The sequence below is a fragment of the Salvelinus namaycush genome, chromosome 28 (assembly GCF_016432855.1).
Source record: "Salvelinus namaycush isolate Seneca chromosome 28, SaNama_1.0, whole genome shotgun sequence".
NCBI classification, from domain to species: Eukaryota; Metazoa; Chordata; class Actinopteri; order Salmoniformes; family Salmonidae; genus Salvelinus; species Salvelinus namaycush.
This window is the reverse complement of record NC_052334.1, coordinates 6,825,272-6,840,271: the sequence shown is the minus strand read 5'-3', so window position 1 is coordinate 6,840,271 and position 15,000 is coordinate 6,825,272. Positions and strand designations below refer to the sequence as shown.

At 46.9% G+C, this 15,000-nt stretch overlaps 1 protein-coding gene across 1 annotated transcript in view; it reads left to right on the top strand.

Annotated features, from left to right (window-relative positions):
• Positions 1-15,000, top strand: part of LOC120023003 (intersectin-2-like) — a 113,305-nt gene that overhangs the window by 50,120 nt on the left and 48,185 nt on the right. Inside the window, 9 exon segments of the mRNA XM_038966955.1 lie at positions 1-19; positions 216-353; positions 716-804; positions 1,127-1,368; positions 1,668-1,817; positions 5,464-5,604; positions 5,723-5,810; positions 12,564-12,703; positions 14,903-14,997. The exon segment at positions 1-19 is cut by the window's left edge and continues 45 nt beyond it. Of these exon segments, the coding sequence (XP_038822883.1) occupies positions 1-19; positions 216-353; positions 716-804; positions 1,127-1,368; positions 1,668-1,817; positions 5,464-5,604; positions 5,723-5,810; positions 12,564-12,703; positions 14,903-14,997 (1,102 nt within the window).

Below are 15,000 nucleotides of genomic sequence, written 5' to 3'. Positions count from 1 at the left end.
CACAGCTGGCCACCATCTGGTGAGTACGCCATCATCATCATCATCATCATCATCATCATCATCATATCATCAGCTTGTACCTGTATAAGAACGTTTGACCACAGGAACGTGTGTGTGTGTGTGTGTGTGTGTGTGTGTGTGTGTGTGTGTGTGTGTGTGTGTGTGTGTGTGTGTGTGTGTGTGTGTGTGTGTGTGTGTGTGTGTGTCTCTGTCAGGAACCTGGCTGATATAGATAAGGATGGGACGCTAAGAGGAGAGGAGTTTATTCTGGCCATGCATCTAGTGGACTTGGCCAAGACCGGACGACCCTTACCCCTCACACTACCAACAGAACTAATACCACCATCAGAGAGGTACACACACACACACACTACCAACAGAACGAATACCATCATCACACACACACACACACACACACACACACACACACACACACACACACACACACACACACACACACACACACACACACACACACACACACACACACACACACACACTACCAACAGAACGAATACCATCATCATCACACACACACACACACACACACACACACACACACACACACACACACACACACACACACACACACACACACACACACACACACACACACACACACACACACACACACTACCAGCAGAACTAATACCACCATCAGAGAGTTACACACACACTCATACACACACACACTCACACTCACTGTTTCTTGTAGGGGATCTGTGAATGGGACCAGCTTGTCTCTCTATGCTGGCATCACTGAAGAACTGGAGGCTGAGCCACCACAGAAAACCAAAAACAACTGTACGTACACTCACACACACACACTCTCATACTCTCACTCTCACTCACTCTCTCTCTCTCTGTGTCTGTCTGTCTGTCTGTCTGTCTGTCTGTCTGTCTGTCTGTCTGTCTGTCTGTCTGTCTGTCTGTCTGTCTGTCTGTCTGTCTGTCTGTCTGTCTGTCTGTCTGTCTGTCTGTCTGTCTGTCTGTCTGTCTTTCTTTCTTTATATCTCTCTCGTTCTTTCTGTCTCTCATTCTCTCTCGTTCTTTCTTTCTTTCTTTCTCTTGTTCTCTCTCTCTCTCTCTCTCTCTCTCTCTCTCTCCATCCCTCTCTCTTTCACAGTGTCGTTTGAGGATAAGTTCAAAGCCAACCTGGAGCGAGGGAACGCAGAGCTGGAGAAAAGAAGACAGGCTCTGCAGGATGCACAGAGGAGAGAGGATGAGAAACGGCAGCAGAAGGAGAGCGAGGAGCGAGAGAGGGAGGTCAGGGAGCAAGAGGAGAGGAGGAGGAAGGAGGAAGAGAGGAGGATGGAGCTGGAGAGACAGAAAGAGGAGGAGAGGCTGAAGGAGATGGAGAGAAGAGAGGTGAAGAGCCGTGTTCTGTCAGGCATTCTAAATGTCAGTATAAACTGGGTGGGTCGAGCCCTGAATGCTGATTGGCTGACAGCCGTGGTATATCAGTCCGTATACCACGGGTATGACAAAACATTTATTTTTGACTGCTCTAATTACGTTGGTAACCAGTTTATAATAGCAGTAAGGCACCTCGGGTGTTTGCGTCGTGCCTAAGAACAGTCTTTAGCCGTGGTTATTTGGTCATATACCAAACCCTTGTGGGTCTGATTGTTTAAGTATGAGTGAGTCTGTCCGTGTGTGTTCCCCAGGCGGCGCAGCGTGAGCTGGAGCGCCAGAGGAAGGAGGAGCTGGAGAGAAGGAGGAGAGGAGAGCTGCGGCGCCAAAAGAGTCAGGAACAGGAAGACGTCAGCAAACTGAAGGCCAGGAAGAGAAGTCTGGAGACGGAGTTGGAGGCTGTGGTGAGACTCACACATAGATTTGACATTTGAGTCATTGAGCAGACTTATCCAGAGCCACTTATAGAAGCAATTAGGGTTAAGTGTCTTGCTCGAGGTCACATCGACACATTTTTCCATCAAGTCGGCTCGGAGATTCGAACCAGTGACCTTTCGGTTAGTGGCCCAACACTCTTAACTGCTAGGCTACCTGCCTCCCTACACACACGCGCGGATAGAGACTCTACACCCAGACTCTACACCCAGACTCTACACCCAGACTCTACACCCAGACTCTACACCCAGACTCTACACCCAGACTCTACACCCAGACTCTACACCCAGACTCTACATCCAGAATCTACACCCAGACTCTACACCCAGACTCTACACCCAGACTCTACACCCAGACTCTACACCCAGACTCTACACCCTGACTCTACACCCAGACTCTACACCCAGACTCTACACACACTACCGTTCAAAATGTCCTTGTTTTTGAAAGAAAATCACTTTTTTGTCCATTTAAAATAACATCAAATTGATCAGAAATACAGTGTAGACATTGTTAATGTTGTAAATGACTATTGTAGCTGGATAAGAGCGTCTGCTAAATGACTTAAATGTAAATGTAATGTAAATGAAACGGCTGATTTTTAATGGAATATTTACATATGCGTACAGAGGCCCATTATCAGCAACCATCACTCCTGTGTTCCAATGGCACATTGTGTTAGCTAATCCAAGTTTATAATTTTAAAAGGCTAATTGATCATTAGAAAACCCTTTTGCAATTATCTTAGCACAGCTGAAAACTGTTGTTCTGATTTTAAAGAAGCAATAAAACTGTCCTTCTTTAGAATAGTTGAGTATCTGGAGCATCAGCATTTGTGGGTTCGATTTCCGGCTCAAAATGGCCAGAAACAAAGTATTTTCTTCTGGAACTCGTTAGTCTATTCTTGTTCTGAGAAATGAAGGCTATTCCATGCGAGAAATTGCCAAGAAACTGAAGATCTCGTACAATGCTGTGTACTACTCCCTTCACAGAACAGCGCAAACTGGCTCTAACCAGAATAGAAAGAAGAGTGGGAGGCCCCGGTGCACAACTGAGCAAGAGGACAAGTACATTAGAGTGTCTAGTTTGAGAAACAGACGCCTCACCTTGCAGCTTCATTAAATAGTAACCGCAAAACACCAGTCTCAACGTCAACAGTGAAGAGGCGACTCCGGGATGCTGGCCTTCTAGGCAGAGTTGCAAAGAAAAAGCCATATCTCAGACTGGCCAATAAAAATAAAAGATTAAGATGGGCAAAATAACACAGACACTGGACAGAGGAACTCTGCGGTGTCAGAGGAAGGCCCAAAACATTTTCAAAGATTCCAGTCACCCTAGTCAGTCTGTTCTCTCTGCTAAAGCACGGCAAGTGGTACCAGAGCGCCAAGTCTTGTTCCAAAAGGCTTCTCAACAGCTTCTACCCCCAAGTCATACGACTGCGGAACAATGAATCAAATGGCCACCTGGACTATTTACATTGACCCCCCCCCCTTTGTTTCTACACTGCTGCTACTCGCTGTTTATTATCTATGCATAGTCACTTTACCACTACCTACATGTACAAATTACCTCAACTAACCTGTATCCCCGCATATTGACTCTGTACCGGTCCCCCTGTATAAAGCCTTATTGTTACTTTGAAAAAAAAGTTTTACTTTAGTTGATTTAGTCAATTATTTTCTTAAACTGTATTATTGGTTAAGGGCTTGTAAGTAAGCATTTCACAGTAAGATTATACCTGTTGTATTTGGCGCTTGTGACAAATAACATTTGCTTTGATTATCTCACTTACAACTCCAATAGAGAAATGAGTATCTCCTAATCAACTAGAATCCCAACGCTATGATCACTGTAGCTAACCACAGGTCTCTGTACCGGCACCCCCCTGTATACAGTTGGAAGTTTACATACACCTGAGCCAAATACATTTACACTAAGTTTTTCACAATTCCTGACATTTATTCCTAGTAAAAATTCCCTGTCTTAGGTCAGTTAGGATCACCACTTTATTTTAAGAATGTGAAATGTCAGAATAATAGCAGAGAGTGATTTTTTTCAGCTTCTATTTCTTTCATCTCATTCCCAGTGGGTCAGAAGTTTACATACACTCAATTAGTATTTGGTAGCATTGCCTTTAAATTGTTTAACTTGGATCAAATGTTTCAGGTAGCCTTCCACAAGTTTCCCACAATAAGTTGGGTGAATTTTGGCCCATTCCTCCTGACAGAGCTGGTGTAACTGAGTCAGGTTTATAGGCCTCCTTGCTCGCACACGCTTTTTCAGTTCTGCCCACAAATGTTCTGTAGGATTGAGGTATGGGCTTTGTGATGGCCACTCCAATACCTTGACTTTGTTGTCCTTAAGCCATTTTGCCACAACTTTGGAAGTATGCTTGGGGTCATTGTCCATTTGGAAGACCCATTTCCAACTAATCTTTAACTTCCTGACTGATGTCTTGAGATGTTGCTTCAATATATCCACATCATTTTCCGTCCTCTTGATGCCATCTATTTTGTGAAGTGCACCAGTCCCTCCTGCAGCAAAGCACCCCCACAACATGATGATGCCACCCTCGTGCTTCACGGTTGGAATGGTGCTCTTCGGCTTGCAAGCCTCCCCCTTTTTTCTCCAAACATAACGATGGTCATTATGGCCATACAGTTCTATTTTTGTTTCATCGGACCAGAGGACATTTCTCCAAAAAGTACGATCTTTGTCCCCATGTGCAGTTGCAAACCGTAGTCTGGCTTTTTTATGGCGGTTTTAGAGCAGTGGCTTCTTCCTTGCTGAGTGGCCTTTCAGGTTATGTCGATATAGGACTCGTTTTACTGTGGATATAGATACTTTTGTACCTGTTTCCTCCAGCATCTTCACAAGGTCCTTTGCTGTTGTTCTGGGATTGATGTTCACTTTTTGCACCAAAGTACGTTCATCTCTAGGAGATCTCCTTCCTTATCGGTATGACCGATGCGTGGTCCCATGGTGTTTATACTTGCGTACTATTGTTTGTACAGATGAACGTGGTACCGTCAGGCATTTGGAATTTGCTCCCAACGATGAACTAGACTTGTGGAGGTCTACAATTTTTTTTCTGAGGTCTTGGCTGATTTATTTTGATTGTATCATGATGTCATGAAATCAGTCAATTGAAATAGATTCGTTAGGCGCTAATCTATGGATTTCACATGGCTGGGCAGGGGCTCAGCCATGGGTTGGGCTGGGAAGGTATTGGCCCATCCACTGGGGAGCCAGGCCCAGCCAATCGGAAATAGTTTTTTTCTTCCCACAAAAGGGCTTTATTGCAGACAGAAATCCTCCATTTGAGCGAAATAAGGTTTGGAAAATTTCTGGCATGTTTTGTTTCAGCTCATGAAACATGAGACCAGCACTTTATATGTTGCATTTTAAATTTTGTTCAGTGTACAAACACCGTTTCCAGCTGCCCCCTGGTGGCCATGGTAAATATTTCTTCAGATACTAAAATCCTCCTGCTGCAGGATTATTTTTCTCCTGCGAGGAAAGGGTCAAGTTTAAATCCTACATCTGTATATCTCTCTCTCCCAGCATAACAAACACAGACAGATCTCTGAGCGGCTGTATGTCTCTTTCTCCTAGGGTAACAAACACAAACAGATCTCTGAGCGGCTGCGGGATGCTCAGAGTAAAAGGAAGGTGCAACGCAGCGAGCTGGATCTGACCAACCAGAAACGAGACACAGCCAGACAGGACATCAGCTCCCTGCAGAGACAACTAGAGGTGTGTCTGTCTGTCTCTTTGTCTGTCGCTGTTTGTCTGTTGCTCTTTGTCTGTCGCTGTTTGTCCGTCTCTCTGTCTGGCCCCTCCTAATGATGCGTCTACTGCTCCTGTGCTTCAGGAGAACCAGAGGAAGCTGTCCCAGCTGACTCCAGAACAGCAGAGGCTCAGTGACAAACTGAGGGACATGGCCCTCAACAACCTGCCAGGTACTGACTGAGACTGGGGCTATGTTAGGCTGGGGTGTGGGCTATACTAGGATGTATGGATGGGGTGTAGGCTATACTAGGGTGTATGGATAGGTTATAGGGCTATACTAGGGTGTATGGGTGGGGTAGAGGGCTATACTAGGGTGTGTGGGTGGGGTAAAGGGTTATACTAGGGTGTATGGGTGAGGTAGAGGGCTATACTAGGATGTGTGGGTGGGGTAAAGGGTTATACTAGGGTGTATGGGTGAGGTAGAGGGCTATACCAGGGTGTATGGATAGGTTATAGGGCTATACTAGGGTGTATGGATAGGTTATAGGGCTATACTAGGGTGTGTGGGTGGGGTAAAGGGTTATACTAGGGTGTATGGGTGAGGTAGAGGGCTATACTAGGGTGTATGGGTGGTGTGTAAGCTATACTAGGGTGTATGGGTGAGGTAGAGGGCTATACTAGGGTGTATGGGTGAGGTAGAGGGCTATAGTAGGGTGTATGGGTGAGGTAGAGGGATAAACTAGGGTGTATGGATGGGGTGGAGGGCTATACTAGGGTGTATGGATAGGTTATAGGGCTATACTAGGGTGTATGGGTGAGGTAGAGGGCTATACTAGGGTGTATGGGTGGGGTAGAGGGCTGTACTGGGGTGTATGGGTGGGGTAGAGGGCTATACTAGGGTGTATGGGTGGGGTAGAGGGCTGTACTGGGGTGTATGGGTGGGGTGTAGGCTGTACTGGGGTGTGTGGGTGGGGTAGAGGGCTATACTAGGGTGTATGGATAGGTTATAGGGCTATACTAGGGTGTATGGGTGAGTAGAGGGCTATACTAGGGTGTATGGGTGGGGTAGAGGGCTGTACTGGGGTGTATGGGTGGGGTAGAGGGCTATACTAGGGTGTATGGATGGGGTAGAGGGCTATACTAGGGTGTGTGGCTGGGGTAGAGGGCTATACTAGGGTGTATGGATGGGGTAGAGGGCTGTACTGGGGTGTATGGATGGGGTAGAGGGCTATACTAGGGTGTATGGATGGGGTAGAGGGCTATACTAGGGTGTGTGGGTGGGGTAGAGGGCTATACTAGGGTGTATGGATGGGGTGTATGCTGTACTAGGGTGTATGGGTGAGGTAGAGGGCTATACTAGGGTGTATGGGTGGGGTATAGGGCTATACTAGGGTGTATGAGTGGTGTAGAGAGCTATACTAGGGTGTATGGATGGGGTGTATGCTGTACTAGGGTGTATGAGTGAGGTAGAGGGCTATACTAGGGTGTATTGGTGAGGTAGAGGGATAAACTAGGGTGTATGGATGGGGTAGAGGGCTATACTAGGGTGTATGGATAGGTTATAGGGCTATACTAGGGTGTATGGGTGAGTAGAGGGATAAACTAGGGTGTATGGATGGGGTGGAGGGCTATACTAGGGTGTGTGGGTGGGGTAGAGGGCTATACTAGGGTGTATGGATGGGGTAGAGGGCTGTACTGGGGTGTATGGGTGGGGTAGAGGGCTATACTAGGGTGTATGGATAGGTTATAGGGCTATACTAGGGTGTATGGGTGAGGTAGAGGGATAAACTAGGGTGTATTGGTGAGGTAGAGGGATAAACTAGGGTGTATGGATGGGGTAGAGGGCTATACTAGGGTGTATGGATAGGTTATAGGGCTATGCTAGGGTGTATGGGTGAGTAGAGGGCTATACTAGGGTGTATGGGTGGGGTAGAGGGCTGTACTGGGGTGTATGGGTGGGGTAGAGGGCTATACTAGGGTGTATGGATGGGGCAGAGGGCTATACTAGGGTGTGTGGGTGGGGTAGAGGGCTATACTAGGGTGTATGGATGGGGTAGAGGGCTGTACTGGGGTGTATGGGTGGGGTAGAGGGCTATACTAGGGTGTATGGGTGGGGTGTAGGCTGTACTGGGGTGTGTGGGTGGGGTAGAGGGCTATACTAGGGTGTATGGATGGGGTAGAGGGCTGTACTAGGGTGTATGGGTGGGGTAGAGGGCTATTCTAGGGTGTATGGGTGGGGTAGAGGGTTGTACTGGGGTGTATGGGTGGGGTAGAGGGCTATACCAGGGTGTGTGGGTGGGGTAGAGGGCTATACTAGGGTGTATGGGTGGGGTAGAGGGCTATACTGGGGTGTATGGATGGGGTAGAGGGCTATACTAGGGTGTATGGATGGGGTAGAGGGCTATACTGGGGTGTATGGATGGGGTAGACAGTAGGACTAGGGTATATTATAGGGCTATACTAGGGTGTATGGATGGGTTGTGGGCTATACTAGGGTGTATGGATGGGGTAGAGGGCTATACTGGGGTGTATGGATGGGGTGTAGGGCTATACTAGGGTGTATGGATAGGGTAGAGGGCTATACTAGGGTGTATGAGTGGTGTAGAGAGCTATACTAGGGTGTATGGATGGGGTGTATGCTGTACTAGGGTGTATGGGTGAGGTAGAGGGCTATACTAGGGTGTATTGGTGAGGTAGAGGGATAAACTAGGGTGTATGGATGGGGTAGAGGGCTATACTAGGGTGTATGGATAGGTTATAGGGCTATACTAGGGTGTATGGGTGAGTAGAGGGCTATACTAGGGTGTATGGATGGGGTAGATGGCTATACTAGGGTGTGTGGGTGGGGTAGAGGGCTGTACTGGGGTGTATGGGTGTGGTAGAGGGCTATACTAGGGTATATGGATGGGGTAGAGGGCTATACTAGGGTGTATGGATAGGTTATAGGGCTATACTAGGGTGTATGGGTGGGGTAGAGGGCTATACTAGGGTGTATGGATGGGGTAGAGGGCTGTACTAGGGTGTATGGGTGGGGTATAGGGCTATACCAGGGTGTGTGGGTGGGGTAGAGGGCTATACTAGGGTGTATGGATGGGGTAGAGGGCTATACTGGGGTGTATGGATGGGGTAGAGGGCTATACTAGGGTGTATGGATGGGGTAGAGGGCTATACTGGGGTGTATGGATGGGGTAGAGGGCTATACTAGGGTGTGTGGGTGGGGTAAAGGGCTATACTAGGGTGTATGGGTGGGGTGTATGCTGTACTAGGGTGTATGGGTGAGGTAGAGGGCTATACTAGGGTGTATGGGTGGGGTAGAGGGCTATACTAGGGTGTATGAGTGGTGTAGACAGCTATACTAGGGTGTATGGATGGGGTGTATGCTGTACTAGGGTGTATGAGTGAGGTAGAGGGCTATACTAGGGTGTATTGGTGAGGTAGAGGGATAAACTAGGGTATATGGATGGGGTAGAGGGCTATACTAGGGTGTATGGATAGGTTATAGGGCTATACTAGGGTGTATGGGTGAGTAGAGGGCTATACTAGGGTGTATGGGTGGGGTAGGGGGCTGTACTGGGGTGTATGGGTGGGGTAGAGGGCTATACTAGGGTGTATGGATGGGGTAGAGGGCTATACTAGGGTGTATGGGTGGGGTGTAGGCTGTACTGGGGTGTGTGGGTGGGGTAGAGGGTTATACTAGGGTGTATTGGTGGGGTGTAGGCTGTACTGGGGTGTGTGGGTGGGGTAGAGGGTTATACTAGGGTGTATGGGTGGGGTAGAGGGCTATACTAGGGTGTATGGTTGGGGTAGAGGGCTATACTAGGGTGTATGGGTGGGGTAGAGGGCTGTACTGGGGTGTATGGGTGGGGTGTAGGCTGTACTGGGGTGTGTGGGTGGGGTAGAGGGTTATACTAGGGTGTATGGGTGGTGTGTAAGCTATACTAGGGTGTATGGGTGGGGTAGAGGGCTATACTAGGGTGTATGGGTGGGGTAGAGGGCTGTACTGGGGTGTATGGGTGGGGTAGAGGGCTATACTAGGGTGTATGGATGGGGTAGAGGGCTGTACTAGGGTGTATGGGTGGGGTATAGGGCTATACCAGGGTGTGTGGGTGGGGTAGAGGGCTATACTAGGGTGTATGGATGGGTTGTAGGGCTGGGGTAGAGGGCTATACTGGGGTGTATGGATGGGGTAGAGGGCTATACTAGGGTGTATGGATGGGGTAGAGGGCTATACTGGGGTGTATGGGTGGGGTAGAGGGCTATACTGGGGTGTATGGATGGGGTAGAGGGCTATACTAGGGTGTATGGGTGGGGTAGAGGGCTATACTAGGGTGTATGGATGGGGTAGAGGGCTATACTAGGGTGTATGGATGGGGTAGACAGTAGGACTAGGGTATATTATAGGGCTATACTAGGGTGTATGGATGGGTTGTGGGCTATACTACGGTGTATGGATGGGGGAGAGGGCTATACTGGGGTGTATGGATGGGGTAGAGGGCTATACTAGGGTGTGTGGATGGGGGAGAGGGCTATACTAGGGTATATGGATGGGGTAGAGTGCTATACTGGGGTGTATGGATGGGGTAGAGGGCTTTACTAGGGTGTATTGATGGGGTGTAGTCTATACTAGGGTGTATGGATGGGGTAGACAGTAGGACTGGGGTATATAATAGGGCTATACTAGGCCATGTTCCACATTCAATCAAACATTACTGAATAGGACTCCATGTTTGAAGACATACAGTGCCTTCAGAAACTATTCATACCCCTTGACTTATTCCAGATTTTGTTGAACGAGCCTGAATATTCACACAATACCCCATAATGACAAAGTGAAAACCTGTTTATAGAAATGTTTGCAAATTTATTGAAATTAAATCCTGTATATCTAATTTACATAAGTATTCACGTTCTTCAGTCAATACTTTGTAGAAGCAACTTTGCCAGTGATTACAGCTTTGAGTCATCTATCAGCTTTACACATCTGGATTTCTGGATTTTCTCCCACTCTTCTGTTACTCTTCTGTACTGTTAAGTTAGATGGGGAGCGGCGGTGAACAGCAATCTTCAAGTCTTTCCACAGATTTTCAATGGGGTTCAAGTCTGTGCTTTGGCTGGGCCACTCAAGGACTTTCACATTCTTGTTCTGAAGCCATTCCAATGTTTCTTTGGCTGTATGCTTGGGATAATTGTCCTGTTGGAATGTAACGCTTCGCCCCCAGTCTAAGGTCGTTTTGCAAGGATTTGCCTGTATTTGGCTCCATTCATTGTTCCCTCTATCCTTACCAGTCTCCTTGTCGCTGAAAAACATCCCCATAACATGATGCTGCCACCACCATGCTTCACGGCAGGGATGATCTGTGCCTGGTTTTCTCCAGACATGGCTCTTTGCATTCAGGCCAAAAAAGTCAAAGTTTTGTCTCATAAGATCACAGAATCTTTTGCCTAATGCCGAGTCTTTTTGCCTTTTTGCAAACTCCCAGGCGTGCTGTCATGTGCCTTCTTCTCACGATTGGTTTCCGTATGGCCACTTTCCCATAAAACCCAGATTGGTGAAGTGCTGTAGAGACTGTTGTCCTTCTGGCAGGTTCTACCATCTCAGCCAAGGAACTCTGTAACGTAAACTCACCCCATTCCATACAAATGTGCGCAACCGGAACATTCAAACGATGCTACAAAGAAAACTAATGGGACTGTAGCGACTGTGTTGACTTCAAAATCTGGGGTGTGAACTAGGTTTCTATTCAAGCGTTGATCGACATGGTAATGGCTCTATAGTATTGGAGAAAAGTTGAAAAAAACGGACCCTCCGTTACATTGTGACGTGTCATGTCGTAACGTACAGCACGCATAAAGCAACTATTTATGTCTTACAATCTCTCTCCACCAGGTGTAGCACTTCTCTCATCGTTTAAAAACAAGAAATGGACAGTGACGGGGGTAAGGGGTCATTTTTAGTCATTTTTTGCGTCATCATTGCATGCGATCATCATTCTCAAAGCCGCTGTTTACTTCTAAGATCACTTTAGCACCGCCCTAAAAACCCAATTCAAATTCGACACAAACCTTCAAATAGGTATGTAATGACACATTATATAAACTCTTTATAGTGTTTTATTTACATTTTAGAGGCAATAAGGTGATAAGTTGGACAGATCGAGTGAAAAAAAGCAATTTTCCCACACAACATGTCTCCTTCTCACTATCACGCATTAGTTTCACTTCCCCACCCGCCATTTAAAAAAATACTCGACGAGGCTCATTGGCTGCTTGAATTATGCAGAAATGAGCAGGGTTTAGGTCATGTAATTGATTCTGTTGGAAAGGGGAGAAATTGTGCTTTACAATGGTATTGACATTACAGTTGATCTGGAAGTATTACGTTTTTGGGGCGCTAAAATAAGGGCTATTGTACAGACCAAGGCGATGTACAAGTTTACGTGAGTTTACGTTAGTTCTGTCAGAGTGGTCATTGGGTTTTGGGTCACCTCCGTGACCAAGGTCCTTTTTGCCTGGTTGCTCAGTTTGGTTGGACGGCCAGCTCTAGGCAGAGTCTGGATAATTCCAATTTCCTAAGGATGGAGGCCGCTGTGCTCTTGGAATCTTTCAACACTCTAGAAATAGTTTTTTACCCTTCCCCAGATATATGCCTCATTTTTTACCCTTCCCCAGATATATGCCTCATTTTTTACCCTTCCCCAGATATATGCCTAATTCTTTTACCGTTCCCCAGATATATGCCTCATCACAATTATATCTCAGGAGTTCTCCGGACAGTTCCTTGGACGATTGGTAAATTTGATATTTACAAAGAATGTCATCACTTTGTCGTTCTGGGGTATTGTGTGTTGATGGGTGAAAAACACAACAAAATGTGGAACAAGTCAATAAGTGTGAATACTTTTGGACGGCACTGTAGTGAGTGTTACTAAACATTCCCCTCCTGTCACCCCCTGGGTTGTAACTCGTCTTCCTGCTGTACCCAGTCTCCACCATATCCACTCTCAAGCGCAGCACCAGCGAGAAGGACGGAGCCTGTCGTAAACTGAAGCAACAGCTGGATGCTCTGGAGAAAGAGACGGCTGCTAAACTGGCTGACATGGATCATTACCAGAAGGACATACAGGTACGTACAGACCACTCTAGTCACTCACTCTAGTAACACTCACTCTAGTCACTCACTCTAGTAACACTCACTCTAGTCACTCGCTCAAATGTTGTTGAAGTATAACAGTCTACCTGTATTAAAGTGAATATATGACAGGGCTTTCCAAACTGGTTCCTGGAGAGCTACCATCCTGTAGGTTTTCACTCCAACCCTTTTAACTCAAACCCCAGTTGTAACTAACCTGGTTCAGTTTATCAACCAGCTAATTATTAGAATCAGGTGTGCTAGATTAGGGTTGGAGTGAAAACCTACAGGAGGGTAACTCTCCAGGAACTGGGTTGGAGTGAAAACCTACAGGAGGGTAGCTCTCCAGGAACAGGGTTGGAGTGAAAACCTACAGGAGGGTAGCTCTCCAGGAACAGGGTTGGAGTGAAAACCTACAGGAGGGTAGCTCTCCAGGAACAGGGTTGGAGTGAAAACCTACAGGAGGGTAGCTCTCCAGGAACAGGGTTGGAGTGAAAACCTACAGGAGGGTAGCTCTCCAGGAACTAGGTTGGAGTGAAAACCTACAGGAGGGTAACTCTCCAGGAACAGGGTTGGGGTGTGAAAACCTACAGGAGGGTATCTCTCCAGGAACAGGGTTGGGGTGTGAAAACCTACAGGAGGGTAGCTCTCCAGGAACAGGGTTGTAATGAAAACCTACAGGAGGGTAGCGCTCTAGGAACAGGGTTGGGGTGTGAAAACCTACAGGAGGGTAGCTCTCCAGGAACAAGGTTGGAGATTGATTGTTAATGTGAATGATATGTGAAAGGGCTGGAATGATTCAGTAATTTGTTTGCCACTTATGATTGATAACCAGTGTGATCTTCTGCTTCTCTCTCTGTGTGTCTAACCGGCTACTGAAGCGCTGGCCTTTTTTGTCCTCGTCTTCCTCTCTCTCTCTCTCTCTCTCTCTCTCTCTCTCTCCATCCTATTCCCCTTCCCTCTATCTCCTCCTTCACTCTCTCTCTGTCTGACCCATTCCTTTCTAATCCCTCCTGCCTTCTCTTCCTCCCTCCTCTCTTTCTCCTGGTCTGTCTTGCTGCAGTATGGGGATGCTGATGACTGTCTGCTACAGTGTCTCCTCTCTCTATTCAACTGCCTGAGTAACCTCTTCTACCTCCTAAAGGTGCTCTCTCTCTCCCTATATATCTCTGTCTCTCTCTATTCACCTGCCTGAGTAACCTCTTCTACCTCCTAAAGGTGCTCTCTCTCTCCCTATATCTCTCTGTCTCTCTATTCACCTGCCTGAGTAACCTCTTCTACCTCCTAAAGGTGCTCTCTCTCTCTCTCTCTCTCTCTCTCTCTCTCTCTCTCTCTCTCTCTCTCTCTCTCTCTCTCTCTCTCTCTCTCTCTCTGTGTCTGTCTGCCTTTCTGTCTGCCTTTCTGTCTGTGTCTGTCTGTCTGCCTGTCTGTCTGCCTGCCTCTCTCCCTGTCTGTCTGCCTCTCTGTTTGTCTGTCTGCCTCTCTCTCTCTGCCTCTCTCTCTCTCTCTCTGTTTGCCTCTCTCTGTTTGCCTCTCTCTCTCTCTCTCTCTGTTTGCCTCTCTCTCTCTCTTTCTCTGCCTCTCTCTCTGTCTGCCTCTCTGTTACTCGCTCTCTGTCGCTCTCTCTCTCTCTCTCTCTCTCTCATATATATATTATATACAGTACCAGTCAAAAGTTTGGACACCTACTCTCTCAAGGGTTTTTCTATATTGTAGAATAATAGTGAGACATCACAACTATGACATGACACATATGGAATCATGTAGTAACCAAAAAAGTGTTAAACAAATCAAAATATATTTTATATTCGAAATTCTTAAAATAGCCACCCTTTACCTTGATGACAGCTTTGCATTCTTTGTTCTACATTCTACAATGTAGAAAATAGTAAAACAACAAAGAAATAGCCTTGAATGAGGTGGTGTGTCCAAACAGTTCTGACTGGTACAGTACTGTACTATATATATATTTCTCTCTCTCCTCTTTTCTCTCTCTTTGTGTCTAAAACACTCTTCTCTGAGTTGTCCAACCCTCTCATCCCAGTGCTCGCTGTGCCATCCTGCTAGATCCTCTGTTGTTGCCAGTTCATAAAGGACTGAAGTGTAAATGTAATAGATGGTGTTGTGATTCTGAATGTGTGACCGTGTTAGTATGTGGTGAAATGTGCCCTCTTGTTGATGTGGTAACATCAGGAACTGAGAGAGAGCCAGCGGAAGCAGCAGTCGGCTCTGGATAAACTACGGAGCATCAAAGAGGACAAAGGGAGAGAACTGGAGAGACAGAGAGAGCA